We start from the raw sequence: 20494 nt of genomic DNA on the forward strand, positions 1-20494 counted from the left end.
AGATCGGTTATAGCAGCTTTATAAATTATTATTTTTACAAGTAAAAAGTATGAGTGCGAAGTTCAATCTCACCCCAATGTGTGTATAAATTTTCATATTAATAAATTGAAACGTCTATAATCGCATTTCTCTGCCTCCTGACCTTGGTAATTTTTATAAATTGACCGAACCCCGCATCGGCTCCGGATGCTTCCGTACTTTTTCCTCACCCTGTACACGAATCTCCTCACGTAACTCGCATTCAAAGGCAAGTCGTACCGCCTCGATATTTCGAGAGACGAGAGTGGATGGCGGAGTGAATTATTGAATGAAGGTGACGCGAACGGGGGGGAGGAAGAAGAGGTGGATATCTAGGTCGACCGACGGCCGTCGGGTCACCTGGTTGGACGCCTGCTAAAGGTTAAATTCCAATTATAGCGGGCAGCTAAATAGGCGCGATTACGGCTATAAGCGAGCTAATCCGTAGACTGTGCACCACCACCACCAAGGATGCTGCATCGTCCCCCGATCGTTCCGATTATATTTCAACCCTCCCCCGCCCTCCTCGACCCATTGTGCAGCCTCTCGTGTTTCAATGTATAGATATACCGATTTTTTTCACGACGAACCGACGCCGCGTAGCCGAAGAGATTTCACGCTGTGCTAGAAATTTTTATTAAAAATTAACACAATCAGATTCGATTTCTCTCCAATCAACTTCTTCGACGTATGATTTCTCCACGTTCCGACAAATTTTTAAATATTCCTTTTCTTTCTTTATCGCAGACTTGTCAAATATTTCAATGAACAGTTCAGTTGACAATCATTAGCGACGCTTAGTTTTACCTCTATCGGCCGTGGAAATTTATTTTATCTTACAAAGGACGTCGTACGTAAGGACCTGTAACAGTTTGGTCCGTACAAAAAAGAAAGTAAAAAAAAAAACAAGCGCTAAGCTGGTATTTGAATAGATAAATTTTTATTTTTAGCAAAATAACAATTTTACGTAACACGAGTAGAGTGAAATATTTACTGTCGATGATAACGATATTTCGTTTTTTTTTTTTTTTTCTTCTTCATCCAAAACAACAGAATATTGTCAAGATGTGAAAAAGTTAATTTCTCACTGAAAAATAATAATAATAATAATAATAATGATATAATAACTGAAGTCGTTGCAGGTCTGAAATCCGTTTAGCCTTACAACGTAACCGTGCTGCAGGGATTTAATATTACAGACATGTGACAAAATGGTCAAGGATGCCTGAGTATAGAGGGAAAAGCATTCACTGACCTCTGTTACATGATCTTGTAACGGTAATATATTGTCCAATTATAAAAGACGATTTTATGCATATTTCTACTTTGCCCTAGCTCGATCGATTCTTTTTTACAACAATAATCAGCAGCTCAATCGCACGGACGGAATAAAAAATGCAACGTAGATTTTATATCCGTTGCATTGAATATACGTAGCATGTTTGTAACTCTTACTATTAGTTTTGTAACTTTTTTTTATCGAATTTTTAAATACTGCCACAATTGCTGTAGATTTAACCATTTCGGTCACACGGTTTTTCCACTCAATATTTTGGCCTGAATTTTGTTAACCAGGGATTTTTCGGGTCGCTGAACACGAATCTCAAGTCAGAATTTGACAATTCTCTAAATCCAAGATGTCGGATTCAATACAGCGGGTGTAAAATCGAAAACACTATCGAAATTCGATCGTTCGCTATCGAAACTTGTAACCCGAGAGTTTTTTGCCTTGCGCAAAGCTGGGACGCGAAAATTTTCCAAGTAGAACGCCGAACATTCGACTGTGACCGAAAGGGTTGACCCGAAAAAATTTCTGCCCGTGTATTCGGCGCGTGAGATGTAAGATTTACGATATTTGTATTTCCTCTAAATTTTGACCCAGCTTTTCCCCCGAAATCTTAAAATCGCTGGTTCGAGGCTCGGGTAAATCCCGAATAAAATTGAGGAAAACACTACGGATGATTGAATAATACGGTCTTCGTGCAGGGAGCGATAATGCTGAGAAGCCGGAAAGAGCCAAGAGAGTCTCGGCAACGCGTCGCGGCGCCTCTTCTTGCCAACCTACAAGCCGTTCATATATTGATCTGTCTCTTGGCCTCACGTGCGGAAGAAACCAAACAGCATCTTACACGTTCCCCCGAGATATAGAGACACACGTACGGCCGGCTGATACCGAATTCTACGACCTCCGACCTCTTATTTTTATTCGCTACGCGATGGCCACTGAGATAAAAATAATCGTAGCGTCGATTAATCGAGTCGAAGAACAATAACCGCGAGTAAAAATTTCACTCAGCGTGGTAAGTAAGACACCGACGTTGCGTCGTTCGTGGGAGTGAAAAACAAGAACCGATTGTGAAAAATAATCGATTTAATGTAAAGATTTATTTAATATAAGATCGATTATTTCTGGTCGTTCCGAAAATTCGTCACCCCCAAAAGCGTTCAAATCCGCGATCCTGATTAGAAACTATCACCGGAGATGCTAGCTGCTCATTGATGGCTTTTCTAGATCCATAAAACCTCCACAGCTTTGGAATCCAGCTTTCCGGAAAGCACCTAATTGTCTACGGAATTGAAAATTTTATACGAAAACATAAATTTTCAACTCTAAGGAGCATTCCAATTTTTTTCTTTTTCAAACTTTTCCAACCGCCTCGGCGCCCCCAGATCGACTTTCATGACGATATTTTGACAATGATTGCGAGATTTTTTGAAAATTATGAAAACAATTGTAACACAAATTGTGTGGCCAAAACCGAAAATATTCTTACAATTTTTTGTCAACTATTCAAATAATTAACAAATGTTTTTTATTAATGTCGGTTTTTTGTTTTCTTACCAGAGTTTGTTATGTCTTCCCGAATACAACAACGAACTGCGAATTTCAATAAAAGTTCAAAATTGAAAAAAACAAAACAACCAAAAAAAAGTGACGTTCATTTTTTAATTTTCTTTTAATTGTTAATTTGAAATGAAATGTACAGATCGTTGTTGCATTAAGGAAGATACATCGTACCCTGCATCTTCGAAATAAAAAAAAAAAAAAAATGCAGATCGAAATGACTAAACAAAATTTGAAAATTTTCCGACAAATAAATAGAAAATCACCGTTTTGCCTGCCCACTTGAAGTTTCGTTACAATATTTTTGATTCCGTCCGCAGAATTAATGCAATTGTTTTCATAATTTTCAAAAATCTTCAAATCATTGTCAAAATATCGTCAGTTAGGGTAGAAAAGTTGTGAAGAGAAAAAAAAAATAAATAAATTGGAATTTTTCTTAGAGCTGGAACAAATCGCTGGAAAAAATCGCGGACCAAATCTAAGAGATCGTAGTAGAATCGAGGTGGAATGCCCCGTATAAAATAGAAGCCAAGGACCGAGTCTGATTGTGTGATCCCGACAGCGCACCGTTCGAAAAAAGAAATGTGAAAAAGAGGAAAAGAAGACTGAAGGATACCGAATTTTCAAGAACTAATTTTCCTCGGGGCTTATGTAATACATATGATAACACGTACAGCGTAATAGCTTTACACTTCCGCTGTGGGCGTAATACCGAATCCTCCGAGTCGAGTTTTGGTGCTGTAATAAACGCCTATTTACGATTCCCAGCCGCGGTTTGGCCGCAACGAAAAACGCGATAATTTGCGTGTTACTTTTTCTTTCTAATTCTTGTTTTTTTTTTTTTTTTTTTTCTTCTCCTACTTCACGCCGAGACCGCAGCTTAAATTTTGTCTCAGCAAGTTTTTGCGCGGTCTGAGGACAGTTGTTACCATACATGTATACACGGTGAGCCAAAAAAAAAGGGACGGTTTTTTTCAGCGTGAATAAAATGCAAACGTGTCGACCGATTTTCGAAAACTTTATTTGGTTCGAAAGTAGAAGAACGAATCTTTGAAAATCTGAAATATCTTGATTCGTTATTGAGATACACGCTGGTTGAAAAACATGTTTCGAAAAAGTCACTCGGAGATTGAAATAAATTAATGTTACGTAATGTTCGATTCAATTTTCTTCCAAAATTTTGATTCAAAGATTATTTCGAACATTTTAGAAACTCTTCGAGATTTTCTTGTAAATCTAGAGTCGAAACACGCGTTTCAAGGTTAAAATTTTGTTTTCCTGACATTATCGGAAAAGTTTTGTAGATTAGATTAGAACGTTTTAGATTTTTTAGAGAATTTTTCACTGATCCGTGAAGGTTGAAGTCACATGGCCTGTTCTATGTAAAGGAGATTTTCGTCAATCGTATTGAAGTTAGTAACGTTATCGCAACGATTCGTGCCGAGAAGAAATCGTTATTTCGCACTTTTGGAATTGTCTGAAATTCAGTAAACCGTAATAAAACAAAACACACTAATGTTACCGTAAATGGTGAACACGTTGAACCGAGTAAGTGAATTCCATTCCCCCCATTTGCTTTTTTGCGTCGATCATATTAATTGTTAGAAAACTTTAAAGTATTAAAAATCAACGAAATAAATTAAAAGCACGGTGTATGTACAGTTTGTATATATTTTTATTTTTTTTAAATTTTTTTACATGAATTGAACCGAAATAAATAAGTCCTTGAATCGTAATTTAAGCTCGAAATTAAGTTGAACATTCTTTGATATTAATTTCTATCAGTCTCCCAACAATTTTTTCGACAAATCCGATTTTCAAGAGCGTGTATCTCAGCAGCTAATAAGGATTTGTCAAATTTTCAAACGCGACATGAAAGTTTCATTCTTCTAGTTTCAAGCAAAATAAAGTTTTCAAAAATCGGTCGACGCGTTCGGATTTTATTAACGTTTCAAATCGGTCTCATTTTTTTTTTTTTTTTCTTCTTCTTCTTTCTCATTTTGTCCCACCGTATATATAAACAATAATGTATTTACAGACCGCAGCTTGTTAAACGTATTAACAACCGCGAGACGTACAATATAAGCGGTTTACACGGGTATTTACAAACCCATGTGTATATATGTACATAAATACGTATTACATGTAAAATAAATAATTCTTATTTACCGATAATTTCTTCCTTTTCTTTTCCCATCTCTTTTTCTAATCCTAGAACATTCGTTTCGCGGCTATTACGGGGTCGCAGGTGTATTACAATCTGTAAGACTCTAATGTCTAGAGCCTAGGACTCTGGAAAAATATCGCCTATGTGTGCCTGTGCGTGTCTTACTGGTCGATAGGCTAAAGCGATTTTCTGTTGTTTCCATGTCAACGGTAAGTTCCATAATTATAGTATGTCTACCTATACGTATACGTGATAATATATTGAAAGTGAATAAGTGCACGGAATGTGCGTGATCACAAAAACAATTCCGTACCATGTTGTTCAAATGGTTCGTACACAATATATATTGAATTTAGAGATAATACAGAGAATTTAATGCCCTGCAAGAATATGCTTGGAAATTTTTTTTAATTCAAACGGTTCGATAGTTACGGCATTTTTAATGATAACCTTAATATTGGTATGAAATTTTTTTTTCTCTCACCCCTTAAATTGACTTGGAATACTAAGAAATGAATTTTAAAAGTCACATCCGCTCTTAATTTTAATATTAAACCGTACTCCAAAGGCCCTTTAAGGCAGTTAAAATCGATTTTTCTAATCAATTTTTTCATCAATTTGCATATGAACACTGAAATAACATTGTCTGGCAAGTCAAACTAATCTAAAAGTAATTTTACCACACTCCGCACATTTATCTGAATTTGTTAAGGTGATTCGGACATTAGAGCAATGTAGAGATAAAAAGCTGAATTTTTGACATGTTATTAATCGCTAATAAATACGTGTAAAATAATCCTTTTTAATTAGACAAAATGAGAGATTGTTTGATTTGAATTTAAGAAGCGGAAATGAGGAATGTTTTAAGGAAAATTTTTAATGTGAAAAAAGGTGAAACTTGTAGAAAAATGAGGTGGAAATCAATGTAACATCTCCGAACATAATTATTGCCAATCTAGCGTTGTGGTTTTTCGATCCGATTATTTTTCGATTTTCTCGTATCTGTTTCATGTCAAAAAAGTAACGCTGTCGAAACACGGACAACGGCATTGATTTTCGCAGGAAAAACTACGTAAAACTTATTTTTTCAAATTTTTTACCTCGACGATCGCTCCTAATCGATTTTAACTGCTTGAAAGGGCCTTTGGGGCACAGGTTAATATTAAAATTAAGCTCGGATTTCACGTTTAACAATTATTTTTTACTATTTCGAATCAATTTAAGGGGTGAGAGGGATAAATTTCTTATTACCAATAATAAGGGCCACCCTAATATATATATATATATGTGTGTGTGTAAACAATAATGGCGACATTTGTATTGCTAGAATATTTCGAGAAGCTTTCACGGAAAAAGGCCGAGCGGCAGAGGGGGGGGGGGGGGGGGGGGGGATTAAAAACAAAAAAAAAAAAAAATCAGACACGACTTTTCAAAAATGTTTATACATACGTAAATACTAAGAAAATAATAAAGATACTCGTAATTAATAATTAATCGGCTGAGGCGAAGAAAAGTAAAGGATGAAAAAGAAAAAAAAGGTAATAAAAAACGAAAACAGATAAGTCGTGTACCTACAGGAAGTAAAAATTGTCGCTATGTCGCACTATGTAAATAAAGAGGATAGGGGTACATATATGTAGATATATATATATATATACACATATATAGATACATGTATATATGTATCCGTCACTGATGATGCATGGCAGGCGCAGACTTTTAATTAGCTGGTACTTCTTCTTCGCCGGCCCGATGGGTTACCGAGAGCTTTATATCACGTACGACACTAATTATTCTGCATCTAAATTATTTTTGCTGCTTTATTTTTTCCTGCCAATGCGAAAATATCGTCGTGTCTCGTGTATTGAACGCCGTTTCATTCTCAGCGGCTGATTGTCGTTTAGATACGAAGTTGAAGAATGCCTCGCGGTGAAGTTTTCAAGAAACATTACGTACTCGGGGTGGTCCAAATTAACGCGAACAAGGTTTGACCCCGACTCCACCGAACTGGTCGCCGGTTAAGTTCCTACTTTTACTCCGCCAAATATGCATTTTCTAATCATTTCACATTTTTTTCCACAGTTTAGGAGTAGATGTCTTAGATCTCATCTTCGGTAACTCGAAAACTTGGCATTGGGGAAAAAGTTGTGACAGGAGAAAAAAAAAAAAGGAACAAGTTTTTTTCCCTGAATTGTTAGAAAATAACTTGTTCAGAATTTTCTGGAAATCGCGAGTTATCGCTTTCAACGAAATACGCACGGAAATCGAAGTTTCAAAATAACTACGTTCTCCAAGAATTTGAAACTTTCTGTGAATTTTCTTTGACTAAAAAGAAAACTTTTTTACGTTTGACGCAAAATGGGCCCGCCCGTCGTTTTTAATCTATGCTTCTTTCTGTACATCAATGTGAATATTATCGGATGGAAAATGGATTGAAGAAAAGTTACGAGAAAATGTTACAATCCGATTACACGCACGTTGATGTGCAAAAAGAAGCATGGATACCAAACGGCGACCGGGCCCGTTTTGGGTCAGGTGTGAAAAAGTTTTCTTTTTAATCAAAGAATATTCACAGGGAGTTTCAAATTTTTTGAAAACCCGATCGATTTTTTTTTCATTCTTCGCTGAAAACGATGACTTGCTATTTCAGGAAAATTCTGAAAAAATTATTTTCGAACAGCTCAGAGAAAAAGAAACCTAATTTTCTTCTCCCTCTACAAGTTTTGACCCGAATGCACAGTTTTAGAGTTACGAAAGATGAGATCCAACATACCTATTGCTAAGCGGTAGGCGGAAAATATTAGAAAAAATTAGAAAAAAAATTGAAAATGCATATTTGGTGAAGCAGAAGTAGGAAATTAATCGGCGACAAATTCAGTGGAGTCGGAGTCAAACCTTGTTTACGTTCATTTGGGCTGCCCCGTCTGCTTATTGCAACGATTTGTAAATTTTGCCAAAACATCTGTATAATAATTGTCGAAATTTTTTTTCATTTCCTTTTTAAATTCCGTTTTTATTCCCTTCTTTTTTATATATACGGAGGGTAGTGCGAGAAAAATCGTCGCGATAAAGAGAAGTAAGCGGCTCGTAACAGAACTATCAATAGTAGTGGTAGTAGTCTTATTGTTGGTCAATATGCAAATCAACGTTCAACAGATATAACGAATGCATAACGCGTAATAAAGCGTTCCGAGCAATTACCGGCAGCAATCGATGATATCCTCGTTCAAACACCCAATTTCGGTCTGGGGAATGCTTATCGTCAGCTGTGTCTATTAATTGTAGGCAGGTAACCCTTCGCATTTATACACACCGGGTGTGCGCTTAATCGAATCGGTGCGTAACACCGTGTCGAAACTATACTTAACCAGCAGCTAAACCTCCCATCGAGCGCAAATTAATCGCCGATAAACCGTGACCGATGAATACAGCGGATGTGTCGTAAATATAATACATGTTATTACCTAGGCGTATGGATGCAGCAGAGATAGGCGGCAAAAAAAACCACAGACAATTTTGTTGAAGTCAAATTCCCGTACAAGAAGAGGTGTGGTTGAAATGACTAAAAATTTGATCAAACGCAACGCGATCAGAATCGTCTTGTTTTAATGATATGAAATTTTTGTATCGAAGCAAATTGAATTTGTTTTGATTCACGTTTTTTTTTTTTGAGTCAAGATTTCAAACGTTTAAACGGGTAATTTCATTTGTTGTTGAACAAATTTTTTGCTCCGACTAAACTGAAATGGTATTTAGTCGATTCAATTTCGGAAACACATGAAAAGTTTCACTCGATCGCGACAAGAAAGGCTTTTGTTGAATGAAGGAATTCGCGTGACTAAATCATTCTGGCAAACTAACTAAATCGAAATTGCATAATCGAAGCCATCGTATTTGGAACGAATAAGGGATTTTGTTGATTCAAAAATTCCTTTCCCTCCGAGTAAACAATCCTGAGCGGCTTTTATGACAAAAGGCTCCAGAGATTGTGCATCTTCGGTACATAAATTTGGGTTAAAAGACACATAGTATCGTTTTATGTCACACGATTAAATAGAAATTGAACAATACCGTTTCATAAAGTTGGCTTATTTTTAATTGTATTTACGATGGATAGTTCAAGTTTACGAACGATTTATAAAAAAAAGTACATTTTCCCTTACGGTCCGTCATATTTCTTGACGTTTCTCGATAGATAAAATTCTCTCGCTTCATTTTTTTTTTTTTTTTTTTTCCACACAATCGGAAGTACAGGTACACTAGGCTGAAGTTAGTAACATTAACGTATCGGAACGTCACGTGAAAAAATCATTATTGTGCAATATCCGAATGACTTTCACGGAGTTAACTTTTCGAAATATGCATATATTCGTATGTTTCGTTTATCACGGTTTAGTAAATTTCAAATAGTCTTAAGTACGAGCAAAGTAACGCAATTTTTCCGAAACAAGCACAGTTACTCTAACGTTACTAACTTCATTCTCATGAATATACCAATTGTGAGACAGGCGGTGATTGTCGTTTAATTTTGCCAACACCAATTCTCTGCAACGTTAGTGATAATGATTTGTTATTTATAGGGTATATATTAACGTCACGCCTGCGCTGAAGAGTAACCTGTTTGTCTTATAGGTCAAATTCAAGATCGCAGTGCCTAAAAGCTCACTTTTCTCTACCTCCCTGTCTCATTCTCCTATTATTGTAAATTTCTTTGACTTTTGACTATAATTATCAGTGTGTGTATATATATATATATACATGTACAGATTGATAATTTTTTATTAAGTTTATTTCTCTCTCTTTCATATATTTTATAACGCGTATAAATACACACGGATAGCTAGTACATATATATATATATACGATAATGTATCGTATTTATATCCAAACCGCGTGATGTAATATTGAGTCGTCGCGTTGGGTGTATAGGGATGACGTGGTAATGGACGAGGACGGAATTATATCACTGGGCAGTGTAGCGTCGTTTCTCTTTCTAAAAAAGACACAACCACGGTATACGTACGTAATAATATATTACAAGATAAAAAAAATAAAAAAAAAAAAAAAAAAATGAACGAGGAAGAAAACTGTCCGTTATAATATATAATTCATCGCATATGTATAACAATTGAACTGTTGTTATCAAACCTCACCGTTTTATCGAAACGAAAATTCTCTCCTAATATGAACATAACGTTACACGTTACGAATCCGAGTTTTCACTGGGAAGATGAACGTGATGAAAAATTTTAAGACTTGGGTTTATAAAGGTTTTATCATTTATTACCGTAGCAGCAGCAAATTCGAAAATATTATAACCATCCTGAATGATCGACATGGACCAAATTGAATAATTGTAATTCCAACGATACTTACGGTATGACATTGGACCGTTATCGCAAATATATAGCCGGGGTCAAAATCTTGAACGTAAATTCCATACGAAATATATCGAGAATAATCTTATTTGACGCAAGATAAGTAATGAAATATCGTAAAAATCGTTGATTTATTCTCGTTGTTTTTTCCAAGAATTCAATTTCGATCGTTCGAATAAATACCTTTTTTTCATAGCGCAGTATATCCATATGTTATTTCTTAATTATCCGTGTATCGAGATTTGCACAAGTCAATTTTCAGGTCAAAATATTAAAAATTCAGTGCGTTACGATTCCTTGATTTTTTTTTTTTTCTCTTCGAGTATAACGATCCATTTTCTGGTATATCGTTACTTCGCGGATCTTTTCTTTTCTTTCATACACACTAAATTTCATTTTCCTAAGAATAAAAAATTTTCCTCGAAATATCATTGTTAAATAATCATCCCGGAATTTTTTCAAACTATTCGAATAAATATCCCCGTTTATACTCAACGATTTTTAACGCCGGGTTTCCAGCGACCCCGGCGTGACGCGAGTGTTATCATACGCAGCAAGAAGGTGTGCACACCTTCTAAGGATTAACTAGAATTCTTGCTTTTTCCAGAGATACATAAATTAGCCGTAAGACGTAACGTGTTTTTTCCCTCTTCCTCTCTCTCTCTTCTCCTCATGCAACTACGTGTCGTCGCAAAAGCAGCTTTTCTCGGATCGACCTGCGGTGTATAAGCGGGCATCGGGGGGCTCGAGAGGAGTCGACGTCGGCCTTCGCAGCGGCACCCCCGACGTCTCGAACGGGGGGTTAAAAGCTCCTAGTTTCGTAGCGATGCGCGTCGCGTACGCAATGCGTAGAAGAAGATGCCCGCCTGCCTGCCCATCGACAACGTGTCTGCGGACTACGTGGGGTGAAACTGGGTCACCCGCAAGCCCGCGCCGTTTCTCCCCCTCCTCCCTTACCTCCTCCCCCTGCCCGTCCCCCTCCTGCTCCTCCTACTCCTCATCCTCGTCATCGGCGACCTCCCTTCGCGAAATAAGTCCGAACAACTCAAACACAGCCGACGACGACAATGTGGAAGGACAATTTTGTGCCTCGTTGGAAACCCAAGGACGATCCGTTATCGGATAATGTATACCTATGTATATACCTACCGTGCGCACTAACGGAGCTTTCGCAACCGACCGACGACGACGACTTAAAAACGACCGAGAGAATATCCCGAGATATCGTCTCATCTCACGGATGAATATCTTTTGCTTCTAGCGAAATTTAGATACGTCATTTTTACAACGCGAGCCAAACGTGACGTTCACTCTGCTGACCGTGATTGTTTTCAATCGAATCGATTCTAAACGATATCTCATCGAGTAACGAACGGAGTTTTACGATTTAAATGTAAAAATTACTATCGGATTCAAACATTCTCTTCAAGTTATATTTACACATGATTAATAATTATAAGGATGTTCACTGATCGTGAGGTACATGTATTCTGTTTAATCGAAATTCGAGGATTTTCTAACGTTGGTTTTTTTTTTAAGTATCTCTACCGAGCAACGAACAGGTAAGATCGATTATTTGTGTGGAGTTTGCTTGACGATTCTGTAATCGTTACGTTAATCTTTTTCGTTCAATTGTTCAACAGCAACATATTATTTCATCTCAAATCGAACATTGATAGGCGGGATTTCGCTGCACTTGACGGTGTTCCCTCCGCAGTAATCGGACTCGCAATTTGTGATGAGAAAAGTTGGCTTTGTTCGTTTCGATCCGCAATTAAATTGCACTAATCGATAACCATCGGCGTCACGCAGGTCTGTTTACCGATCGCGATGTGACCGATGATCGAGAATGTAACGTATACGAGAGTATATCCAGTACGGTTGATTCCGTTGCGATTACGTACAATGTACGGCATGAAATCGATCGGTCCTCGCGTGTCTGACACATGGGAATGAAAGAAGTGATTATAAAACCACACACACACACACACACGCAGAGATACGCGGGGGTAACAACGATTAAGGCGGAGAAGTTTGACAGTGGAATCGATGGTTGTAGAGAGAGGGTGGGAGGTAGAATCGAAACGCGCACGTGAACGAAGTGAGAAGGTTGACTTGATTCTGTAATCGCAGCTCTTGGTTACCCAAAGAATTGGAGCAATGGTCGTGGGAATGAAGTTGGTAACGTTGACGCGACTGTGGAAAAATCATTACCGCGTATAAATTTGTAACGAGTTTGAAGGAGTTGGCTTGGGAAAATATACGAGTATACTTCGTTTCTCACGGTTTGCGAAATTTCATACGTTCCCGAAAGTTGGGTGGTAACGATTTTTCCCCCAAACATCCCGTCGCGTTTACGGTAACGTTACTCTCCAGCTTCATCTCCTCGCCGACCGTTGTTTTTCTAACATCCAACAGCACCCCCGAATATGCGTTATACTCACGAGAATGCGTCCCGTCGTCGTCTGCCCGGATATCAGTTCGCCGGCCCAGTCCTTCGCCTCGGTCATGAAGGTGCCCTCGAACTCCTTCCCCTGGCGGGCGGCCTTCTGCTCCTTCTGCTTTGGGTCATTTGGAGCGAATTCGGGCTCCTTTCGACAGCAGAGGAAAGCGAAGGCCCGCCAGAGTAAGACGATGAGGAGCCCCGCCAGGAAGGTGAATATGCTTGATAACAGGAAGCACCACCATTTCCGTACCTTGAGGCAGTCGTCTACCGGAGGCGACTCCGTGGTCACGTCGCACGTCATACCGGCAGAACTCTGCCTCCTGGCGACACATTCACCGGCACTGACAAGCCAACGAATTCAGTACGCAGCATTTGATGCGCTTCATTATACTCGTACCGAATTCTCGTTTGCTTCTCTCTTGTGCACGATTGAAATATGCTTCCGGACCGAGAACGGCGCCTGTCTCCACACGCGATTAATCCCGCCTGTAGGGTTGTTATTATTATTTTTTTTTTTTTTATTTTACTTTTTTTTACCTCCCCGTTCCTCCACCTTTCATTAATTTTTATACTTCTTTCTTTCCTTCCCTTCTTAATCTAGGCGAGAAAACACGGTGATCAGAAACCGCTTCCCTTTTCCACCTTTCTTTTATTTCGGCGTAAGTTTACTCTTTCCGTCTTTCTTTCTTTGTTATTGTTGTTGTGTGTTGATTTTTTTTTTTTTTTTTTCTCTTCCCTATCCTAGTCGCCGCTTGTTTTATCCGCACGGTTATCACAACGATCGTCTATATTATCATTCTTCGTCGGCACTAACACACTACGGGGGGAAAGAGGGGGGGAGGGTCACAGAATTCCCGCTAACCTTGCAGCCTTCTTAGCACCGCAACGGCCGCCGACGACCAAATGTCTCACGACCGAAAACCATACCGCTCCGCAGCAATCAATACGCAACAATGGACTGGGACCAATAAGCAGGGAGCTTTTCCTGACGCAAATGCTCTCGCCCCTTACCGCCCCCGCAGTTTTCACGTCGACCGTCGCGGCGCCAGCTCTCGCGGCGTCGTTTCACGTTTCTCGACGTTATACCAAACCGACCTCGGCGCAGGCGTCCGTCACGCGTATGCATGCATATTATACACATGCTTCCCTACCCTGATTTAAGCTGTCGCCGAAGCTTTCGAATCCACCACCACCACCATCACCCCCATTCTCATCCTTTTGTTGCAACATTTCTATTCCGATAGACAAAAAATCAAACTGACAAATAACGGTATCGATTTTTACACTCAGTTTTGCTTCTTCTCATCCATGTTTTCCTCCTACGTTTAAGCACGATCTGCGATGCTTGCAGCCGGTCATTTTACGATTGGACGTAAAAATGTTTCCGATAGTTTCGCCGGGGTAATCGGGACGTGGATGTATAATTGATAAAATTCAAAATCACCGAAGATTTTTCAAGTATGTAACAGCTACGAAGCGAAAATAGAACGTTTTAAATTAATAGCGCGTGCAAATCATGATTTCCCCTAAGAATATAACAAACATATTTACGTAATCAGTCTCGGTGTAAGTCGGCGATACACGAACGTAATGGTCAAATCGCGATCGTCATTCGTTTATCGGTGAAAAAATAACCACTCGCAGACGTACCGCGTGAAAACCAACCACTGAGTGACTTTGAACTGTTTATTTTACAATCGCTTACCAAGGCTAGCCCCACGGATCGACTGTATTGCCAAAGACAACCATAGTGTTAAGAAATTCGCACAAATTCGGGACGGAGTTTGTGACTCGGGCGCATTCGAATTCGAACTCTTCGACGTCCCAGAATTCTGTGAGTACTCTGAAGCTAGCGCTGCAACAGCGACGCTTGCATGAGAAAATTAGAACCGATGTTGCGCCCTCTGACTAAATTTCTCGGGACTGATTATCGATTAAGCATGTCGGTATCGTATCCGGTGACGTCGTATCGTCTATCAGTGATGTTTTCTTCCGCCGATGAATAGAGTAAATACAGATCGGTTACCTACATTCGTTTTCCATTGAACATTAGTTTGAAAAATTTGTTTCGCGTCAGCGGGCGCTACCGAATCAGGAACACGAGTAACGCAATCGTATACACAAAGTTCGCTTAGCTCCGATTTGCACCGTGTTTTGCTACAAGCCGTATTGTTTACAAATGACCACGTTCGAGCAAAAAATTGAAGGGTAGGCACAGCGGTTGATGAAACCACTGTATCGTATATTACTAGTTTACAAACGAATTTGGGACCATTCGATTCGAAGGATGAAGAAAAAAAGAAATCGTTCTAAGAACTGGTTAACCTTTTTTTTTTTTTTTTTTTTCTTTTTTGTTTATTATTATTTTTCGACCATGTTACGAAATGTTTAGTATCACTGCTAATTACTTTTCCCGTTCCACGTTTATAACGCAGTGTTACCAAGAAGTTGGAAACCGGGGTCGGCAGTTCGTCGGATAATAAATCAAAAGTGAAAACCGAAGAAAAGCCAAAGTCAACTGCAACGAAGGCTGATGACTCGATCGATAAATTGGGCAACAAAGGGAACAGCACAGACAATGGAAATTGCTACTGGTACTCTTTATTACTCCTCATCTCCCCGATGCTTTCGCAACTTTTTCTTCCCGCTCTAACTTCCCCTTTAATCGTATGTTCGTCGTAGTGGTAAGGAGCGCAATCTCAACATCGTCGAACTGCTCTGCGCTAGCTGCTCGAGATGGTATCACGAATCCTGCATCGGCTATCAGCTGGGAAAGCTTGTTCCGTTCATGATGAACTACGTCTTCATGTGCAAGAATTGTTCTCCAACAGGGTTGGAAAGTTTCAAAAAGAATCAAGCTCGTAAGCGGCTTTCTTCCAGTTGGCTTAACAGAATTCCATCGGCCAGGCTCGAACAAACGTAAACCAAGCATCGTTTCGCACTGTTTACAGCATTTCCCCAAATGTGCGCCACTGCCATCGCCAATCTCTTGCAAATGAGCATAAAGGACAGAGAGCACAGGGTCGTATTTCACAAGGACAAGGACATCATCCCTTTCATAGAGTGCCACTGGGAAAGCATGACCACGATGCCTCGGAGAGTGACACAGTCCTGGCACGCCACCGTGAGTTCAAGCCGTGATCGGTAAAGTAGCAAACGGAGGCTGCGACCATCCCTGTTGGTGCAAAATGCGGACTGGTTACTTTCAGATTCAGCGAGCTTTGCTGAAGGATGTTGGGAGCCTCTTTACCGTCGACGAAAACAACACCGACGGCCAGATGTTTGGACTACTGGTTCCAGATCTAACGCTAATAAAGCCAAATTACGAAGCAATGATCAAAGGCGGCCACCTCAAAGTGACAGAAATGGGAATACAGCATGTTGGTAAGCGAGTTTCGAGTTACTATGGCGATACAAACGAACGTCTAAGAGGCGCTAAATGACTTTGGCCTTCAGAGATATTTTTGTTTGTACGGACTGCACGCTAGCCACGGCAGCTTGAGTGAATCAACATTCTGCAAATCCAACTGTTGCTATTTATTTTTGTGTCTCCGAGTCACTGGCATGCTTCAAATTTTTAAGATAAAAGGTAACTACTTCAAAAGCTGCATACGAATTATTGACTCTTCCGTGTGCATAGTCTTACCCTTTCTTCCGAGGTAGAAAGTAGGAACATAAAGAGAGAGACGCGAGAAGAATAAATTCTAAAAACTCACACGATGCTATGATTCCATTAATTAGCCGATTGTTAAAACGATAGCTACAGCACATTCGAAAAATTTTCACTCTCTCTACCTGATAGGAATTGAAACAAATACGGATGTCTATTGTATCCGTGGCTGTGTACTTGTGTCTCCTTATCTTATCGCTGAAACAAATATCTCCACATTATCATATCGCGCTTATCTTGATCAATAAAAATGTTAAGGACAGGTGTGTTGGTTTAACCAATTTTCAATTATACTCATGTATTTATGCAGTTTTCATTGAAGTTCGTTTTAGCAAAACGTTCGCAAAACTTGCATAAAATCTCACTAAACTTCTTTGATACGAGTAAAATCTGTTAAATTTCATGAAATCTGAATGAAACCTCATAAAAACTATAAATCAGCAGAGTCTGGTGTTCGCATCGTTTTGAATCGATTATCACCTTGGTAATTATGAGTCACAAATGATCGAAAACATTCCACACACGAGACCCTTATACTGTGTTGTAAAAATTTGATATAAAAATTTGTAACACTATATCGGTGCAGATAATGCAAATATGAAATTGTTCTTAACCGACCATTGGTACCGGTATAATTATTCCTTGAACTATCTACAGTACCATTGAGCGGAGGATTGCGAGGCCGCAATGCGAAACGTAAATTGCCTGGAGAAGGGGCAGGTACTGGGCCAGGAAAAAAGGGGCGGGGATCAGACATGACAACCCCAAAATTACCTGCGCACGGTTACCCCCTTGAACACCCTTTCAACAAAGATGGGTACAGATATATTTTAGCAGAACCAGATCCCCATGCACCATTTAGACAGGTAAATTTGCTCAGTTTCTTTCGCCACCATATGTAACACGCAATGTCAGCAATCATTTCAGTCACTAAGCACCTCTCGCCTCAAACAGGAATTCGACGAAAGCAGCGACTGGGCAGGAAAACCAATTCCTGGGTGGCTATACCGAGCCCTGAGTCCAAGTACTGTTCTGTTTGCACTACACGATAGAGCACCGCAGCTCAGAGTTTCCGAAGATCGTCTTGCCGTGACTGGAGAGAAGGGATATTGCATGGTCCGTGCAACGCATTGTGAGTCGATATGAAAATGTTACAAATTTTAATTGCGTATGGTCACCTTTCACGTTTTTCTTTAATTTCTGGTCGGCGTTGTGGTAATCAGGTGTCAGTAGAGGCACATGGTACTGGGAAGCTACTATCGAAGAAATGCCGGATGGATCTGCAACGAGGATTGGATGGGGACAAGAATATGCTAATCTTCAAGCACCGCTAGGTTATGATAAATTTGGATACTCCTGGAGATCTAGGTACGCTCGAATCGCAAATTTTTGAGGAACTGCTGTTTGAAGTCTGTTTTGGATTTGTGCAGGAAAGGGACGAGATTCCATGAAAGCAGAGGCAAACACTATAGTCCGGCTTATGGCGAAGGTGACACACTAGGATTCCTAATCACTTTACCCGATTCACCACACGTGACGCACATTCCAAACACTTACAAGGACCGGGTAAGAAGACAGTTTCGTATAGATTGTGTTTCACCGTTTAAAAGCGATTCTGCAGTAGGTCAACTTTTTCTTTTTTACCCTGTCAAAGCCTCTGGTTAAATTCAAAAGCCACTTGTACTACGAGGAGAAAGATCAGGTACCCGAAGCTCTGAAGGCCTTGAAATCTTTGCCAGGTAGTAAGATAGTGTTCTACAAAAACGGAGTATCACAGGGCGAAGCTTTCTTCGATATTAACGCCGGAGCCTACTTTCCTACGGTGTCAATATACAAAAGTGCTACCGTGTCCGTTAACTTTGGGCCAAACTTCAAAAACTCACCTACCGACGTGTCGTTTAAAGGGGTAAGCAGCACGGTTCTACATTCACCGTTTTTTGCGAGCTTAACTTACTTTCAATTTCGTCGATTGCAGATGAACGACAAGGCGGAGGAAGCCATCGCCGAACAATCAATGGCAGACATGCTTTACCTCGCCGAAAACGAGGGGAAGTTACGACTGGACACATTCTCAATGTGACATTAATGATACCTTATTATTTTTCCCAATCTCGTTGCGTTACCTTATTCAGCATTGATCGCGTCATGTTAAGACGATAATGCTACCGTTATTACGTTACGGATTGCGTTATGGGAATCCAAATACAACGGAGTATTTGACCAGTTTGATGATTACTATAACAAATGTCGAAAGGACATTATTGACCACCGTTATTCCCCAAGATTTGCGATAATATCGACCATTGAAGAAAGCCATAATCGAAGCTCAGGCGATTGTTTTGAATAAAAAAAATGGCATGCATCTCAACAGTGTTTCGTTACTCTAGTCACCAATTAAATCTCGTTACCTGCAATCCATTTTCCCGAACCCTTGATGCTGAGTTTCTCCCATTTTCAACCCCTTCTTCATTGCGTAGAAGTATTCACCTGCGAAAGCGGAAAATCACCACCAACGATATCAAAATGTTGCGCTTTTGTTTGTTTATTCGAGATCGTTCGTAGCAACAGCGAACGAGCGATCTGATAGGTCGACGCGACAAACAAAAGAACTCGCGACAAATGACGATCGTCGTCTATCAAAGATCGCCCGTTTGTATTACGGAAATGTAAAAAGTAATTTCCAGCTAATCTGGACAGAGATATTGCACCAGTCAACACGAATTTTGAGTCTGTGTTCGAGATGTAAGATTTTGATTTCTTTTACGCAACTAATAATTGAAAAAACAATTTCGTTAGATAAAGTTTGTTTTCGTAAAAACGAGAACGATATTTTCGATTTAAAAAAAAAAATGATCTACTTTGTCAAACATTTATTGTATATAACAATTGAACAAACTTCAGTTTTGCATTTAAATCACTTTTGTTCGAAAATAATAATAATAAACTAAAAATGCAAAAAACTTGATAAACAAAGTTTAAAAATAAATATTTTTCGTACTTCTTTTATTTTCGTATGGACTTTCTCGTATCAAACCCCAAACATAATCTCTCGGCATGCTCTCATTATACCGCCCCTGATAACGTCAATAGCGGTGAAGTCTCATCACATCTTTGTGAAAACGTTTTCCTTTTTTCTTTCTGAATAGGCACTCGTATTAGCTATCAACCAAAAACTTCCAAGAGGTACGCATCAACGTGAAAAAAACAAAAACAAACTTTATAAGTAATAAATATAAAGGTTTTGGTTATTATTGGATGCATAGAATCGAAATTCATTTATCACAATAGAAACTCAGAAAAATTATTCTTTTCTCGTCCAGTGTTATTGGTTCCGTCACCGAAGCTGTTCCGCAGTAAATGGCTGTCCATTCGTTGCCGCGCGACAGCGAAAATCGAGCGTCAAAAATTTCGGCGAAAAAGAAGGTGAGTTATCAATTGAATGAAGAAGAATCCTAGCGTTTAATAATCACTCAATATTTACAAATGAGGTTTACAAACTGCGATTTATTTCCCAAAGCCCCCGCGACAGGCAGGACTTGGCTCGACTAATTTCGAGCTCTCTTGCCATTGTTCCGGAGTCTTCGCCTGCGAAAGAAACAATATTTAGTTTAAATTGTAGCGCGTTCACCTGTTTCCCCCTATTTCCATGCGGTTGCCATGCGAAGACAAAGATTGGTCGAAGCTCGAAACAAGAGAGGCCTCGACAAATGACGATCGTTTATCGAGTCGCGTCACCGCGTTTGTATTTCGGCAGTGTGAAAAATGGATTTAAACGGTTTTAAACGACGAAAAAATCCTCACCACGATGGACAATGCGTGAACGGAAGTCTGAAGTTCGTTCCGAAGCAATTCGTTGACCATTCGGTGCCGCTGCAAAGCGAATTACGTGAAAAATAAACAGTTCGGTACGTCTCGCCGAGTAAACGACGTGAATTTGTCACACGGATAGTTCGTTAGTTCAGCGATGGCA

The 20494-nt window shown here is 39.4% G+C and overlaps 3 protein-coding genes and 1 long non-coding RNA gene across 8 annotated transcripts in view; 1 reads left to right on the forward strand and 3 right to left on the reverse strand.

The window, feature by feature from the left end:
* The window catches only part of slo (calcium-activated potassium channel slo), a 113305-nt gene extending 98661 nt beyond the window's left edge, over window positions 1–14644 (reverse strand). For 2 of the 4 annotated variants that reach the window (XM_069135607.1, XM_069135606.1), the window contains exon 1: window positions 12853–14644. In XM_069135607.1, the coding sequence (XP_068991708.1) occupies window positions 12853–13155 (303 nt within the window). In that variant the 5' untranslated portion in view covers window positions 13156–14644. The remainder of the gene's footprint in view (window positions 1–12852) is intronic. The other 2 variants (XM_069135605.1, XM_046621338.2) reach the window with 1 other exon arrangement.
* A 262-nt stretch (window positions 14645–14906) lies between these two features.
* Window positions 14907–18892, forward strand: ash2 (set1/Ash2 histone methyltransferase complex subunit ASH2). Of its 2 annotated transcripts, none has more exons than XM_046621392.2 (11): window positions 14907–15062; window positions 15290–15448; window positions 15537–15715; window positions 15806–15978; window positions 16064–16238; window positions 17182–17390; window positions 17479–17656; window positions 17748–17892; window positions 17955–18090; window positions 18179–18430; window positions 18500–18892. In XM_046621392.2, the coding sequence occupies exons 1-11, from the start codon at window positions 15034–15036 to the stop codon at window positions 18602–18604; spliced, it is 1740 nt and encodes a 579-aa protein (XP_046477348.1). In that variant the 5' UTR covers window positions 14907–15033; the 3' UTR covers window positions 18605–18892. The 2 variants fall into 2 exon arrangements, with proteins under 2 accessions (XP_046477348.1, XP_046477347.1); XM_046621391.1 differs by having other exon boundaries at window positions 15038–15173.
* Window positions 15579–16840, reverse strand: LOC124216640 (uncharacterized). The gene is made up of 2 exons (XR_006882650.2): window positions 16501–16840; window positions 15579–16029 (listed from the first exon to the last, which is right to left on the reverse strand). It is a non-coding gene; the product is annotated as an uncharacterized lncRNA (long non-coding RNA).
* Window positions 18893–19964: 1072 nt separating the features above from the next.
* LOC124216634 (DNA-binding transcriptional regulator BolA) overlaps window positions 19965–20494 on the reverse strand; it is a 1315-nt gene continuing 785 nt past the window's right edge. Inside the window, exons 4-5 of the mRNA XM_046621400.1 lie at window positions 20326–20394; window positions 19965–20109 (exon numbers count right to left, since the gene is read on the reverse strand). Coding sequence (XP_046477356.1) covers window positions 20029–20109; window positions 20326–20394 — 150 coding nt within the window. The 3' untranslated portion in view covers window positions 19965–20028. The remainder of the gene's footprint in view (window positions 20110–20325; window positions 20395–20494) is intronic.

This window comes from Neodiprion pinetum, chromosome 4 (genome assembly GCF_021155775.2).
Source record: "Neodiprion pinetum isolate iyNeoPine1 chromosome 4, iyNeoPine1.2, whole genome shotgun sequence".
Classification (NCBI taxonomy): Eukaryota; Metazoa; Arthropoda; class Insecta; order Hymenoptera; family Diprionidae; genus Neodiprion; species Neodiprion pinetum.

Excerpts from the sequence above, each read along its gene's own strand:
- ash2 (XM_046621391.1), top strand. The coding sequence starts at position 15,079 with ATGAAACCACTGTATCGTATATTACTAGTTTACAAACGAATTTGGGAC. Across the intron at positions 15,716-15,805 it reads TTTCAAAAAGAATCAAGCTC|CATTTCCCCAAATGTGCGCC; the intron begins GTAAGCGGCTTT and ends CACTGTTTACAG. Across the intron at positions 18,091-18,178 it reads CAAACACTTACAAGGACCGG|CCTCTGGTTAAATTCAAAAG; the intron begins GTAAGAAGACAG and ends ACCCTGTCAAAG.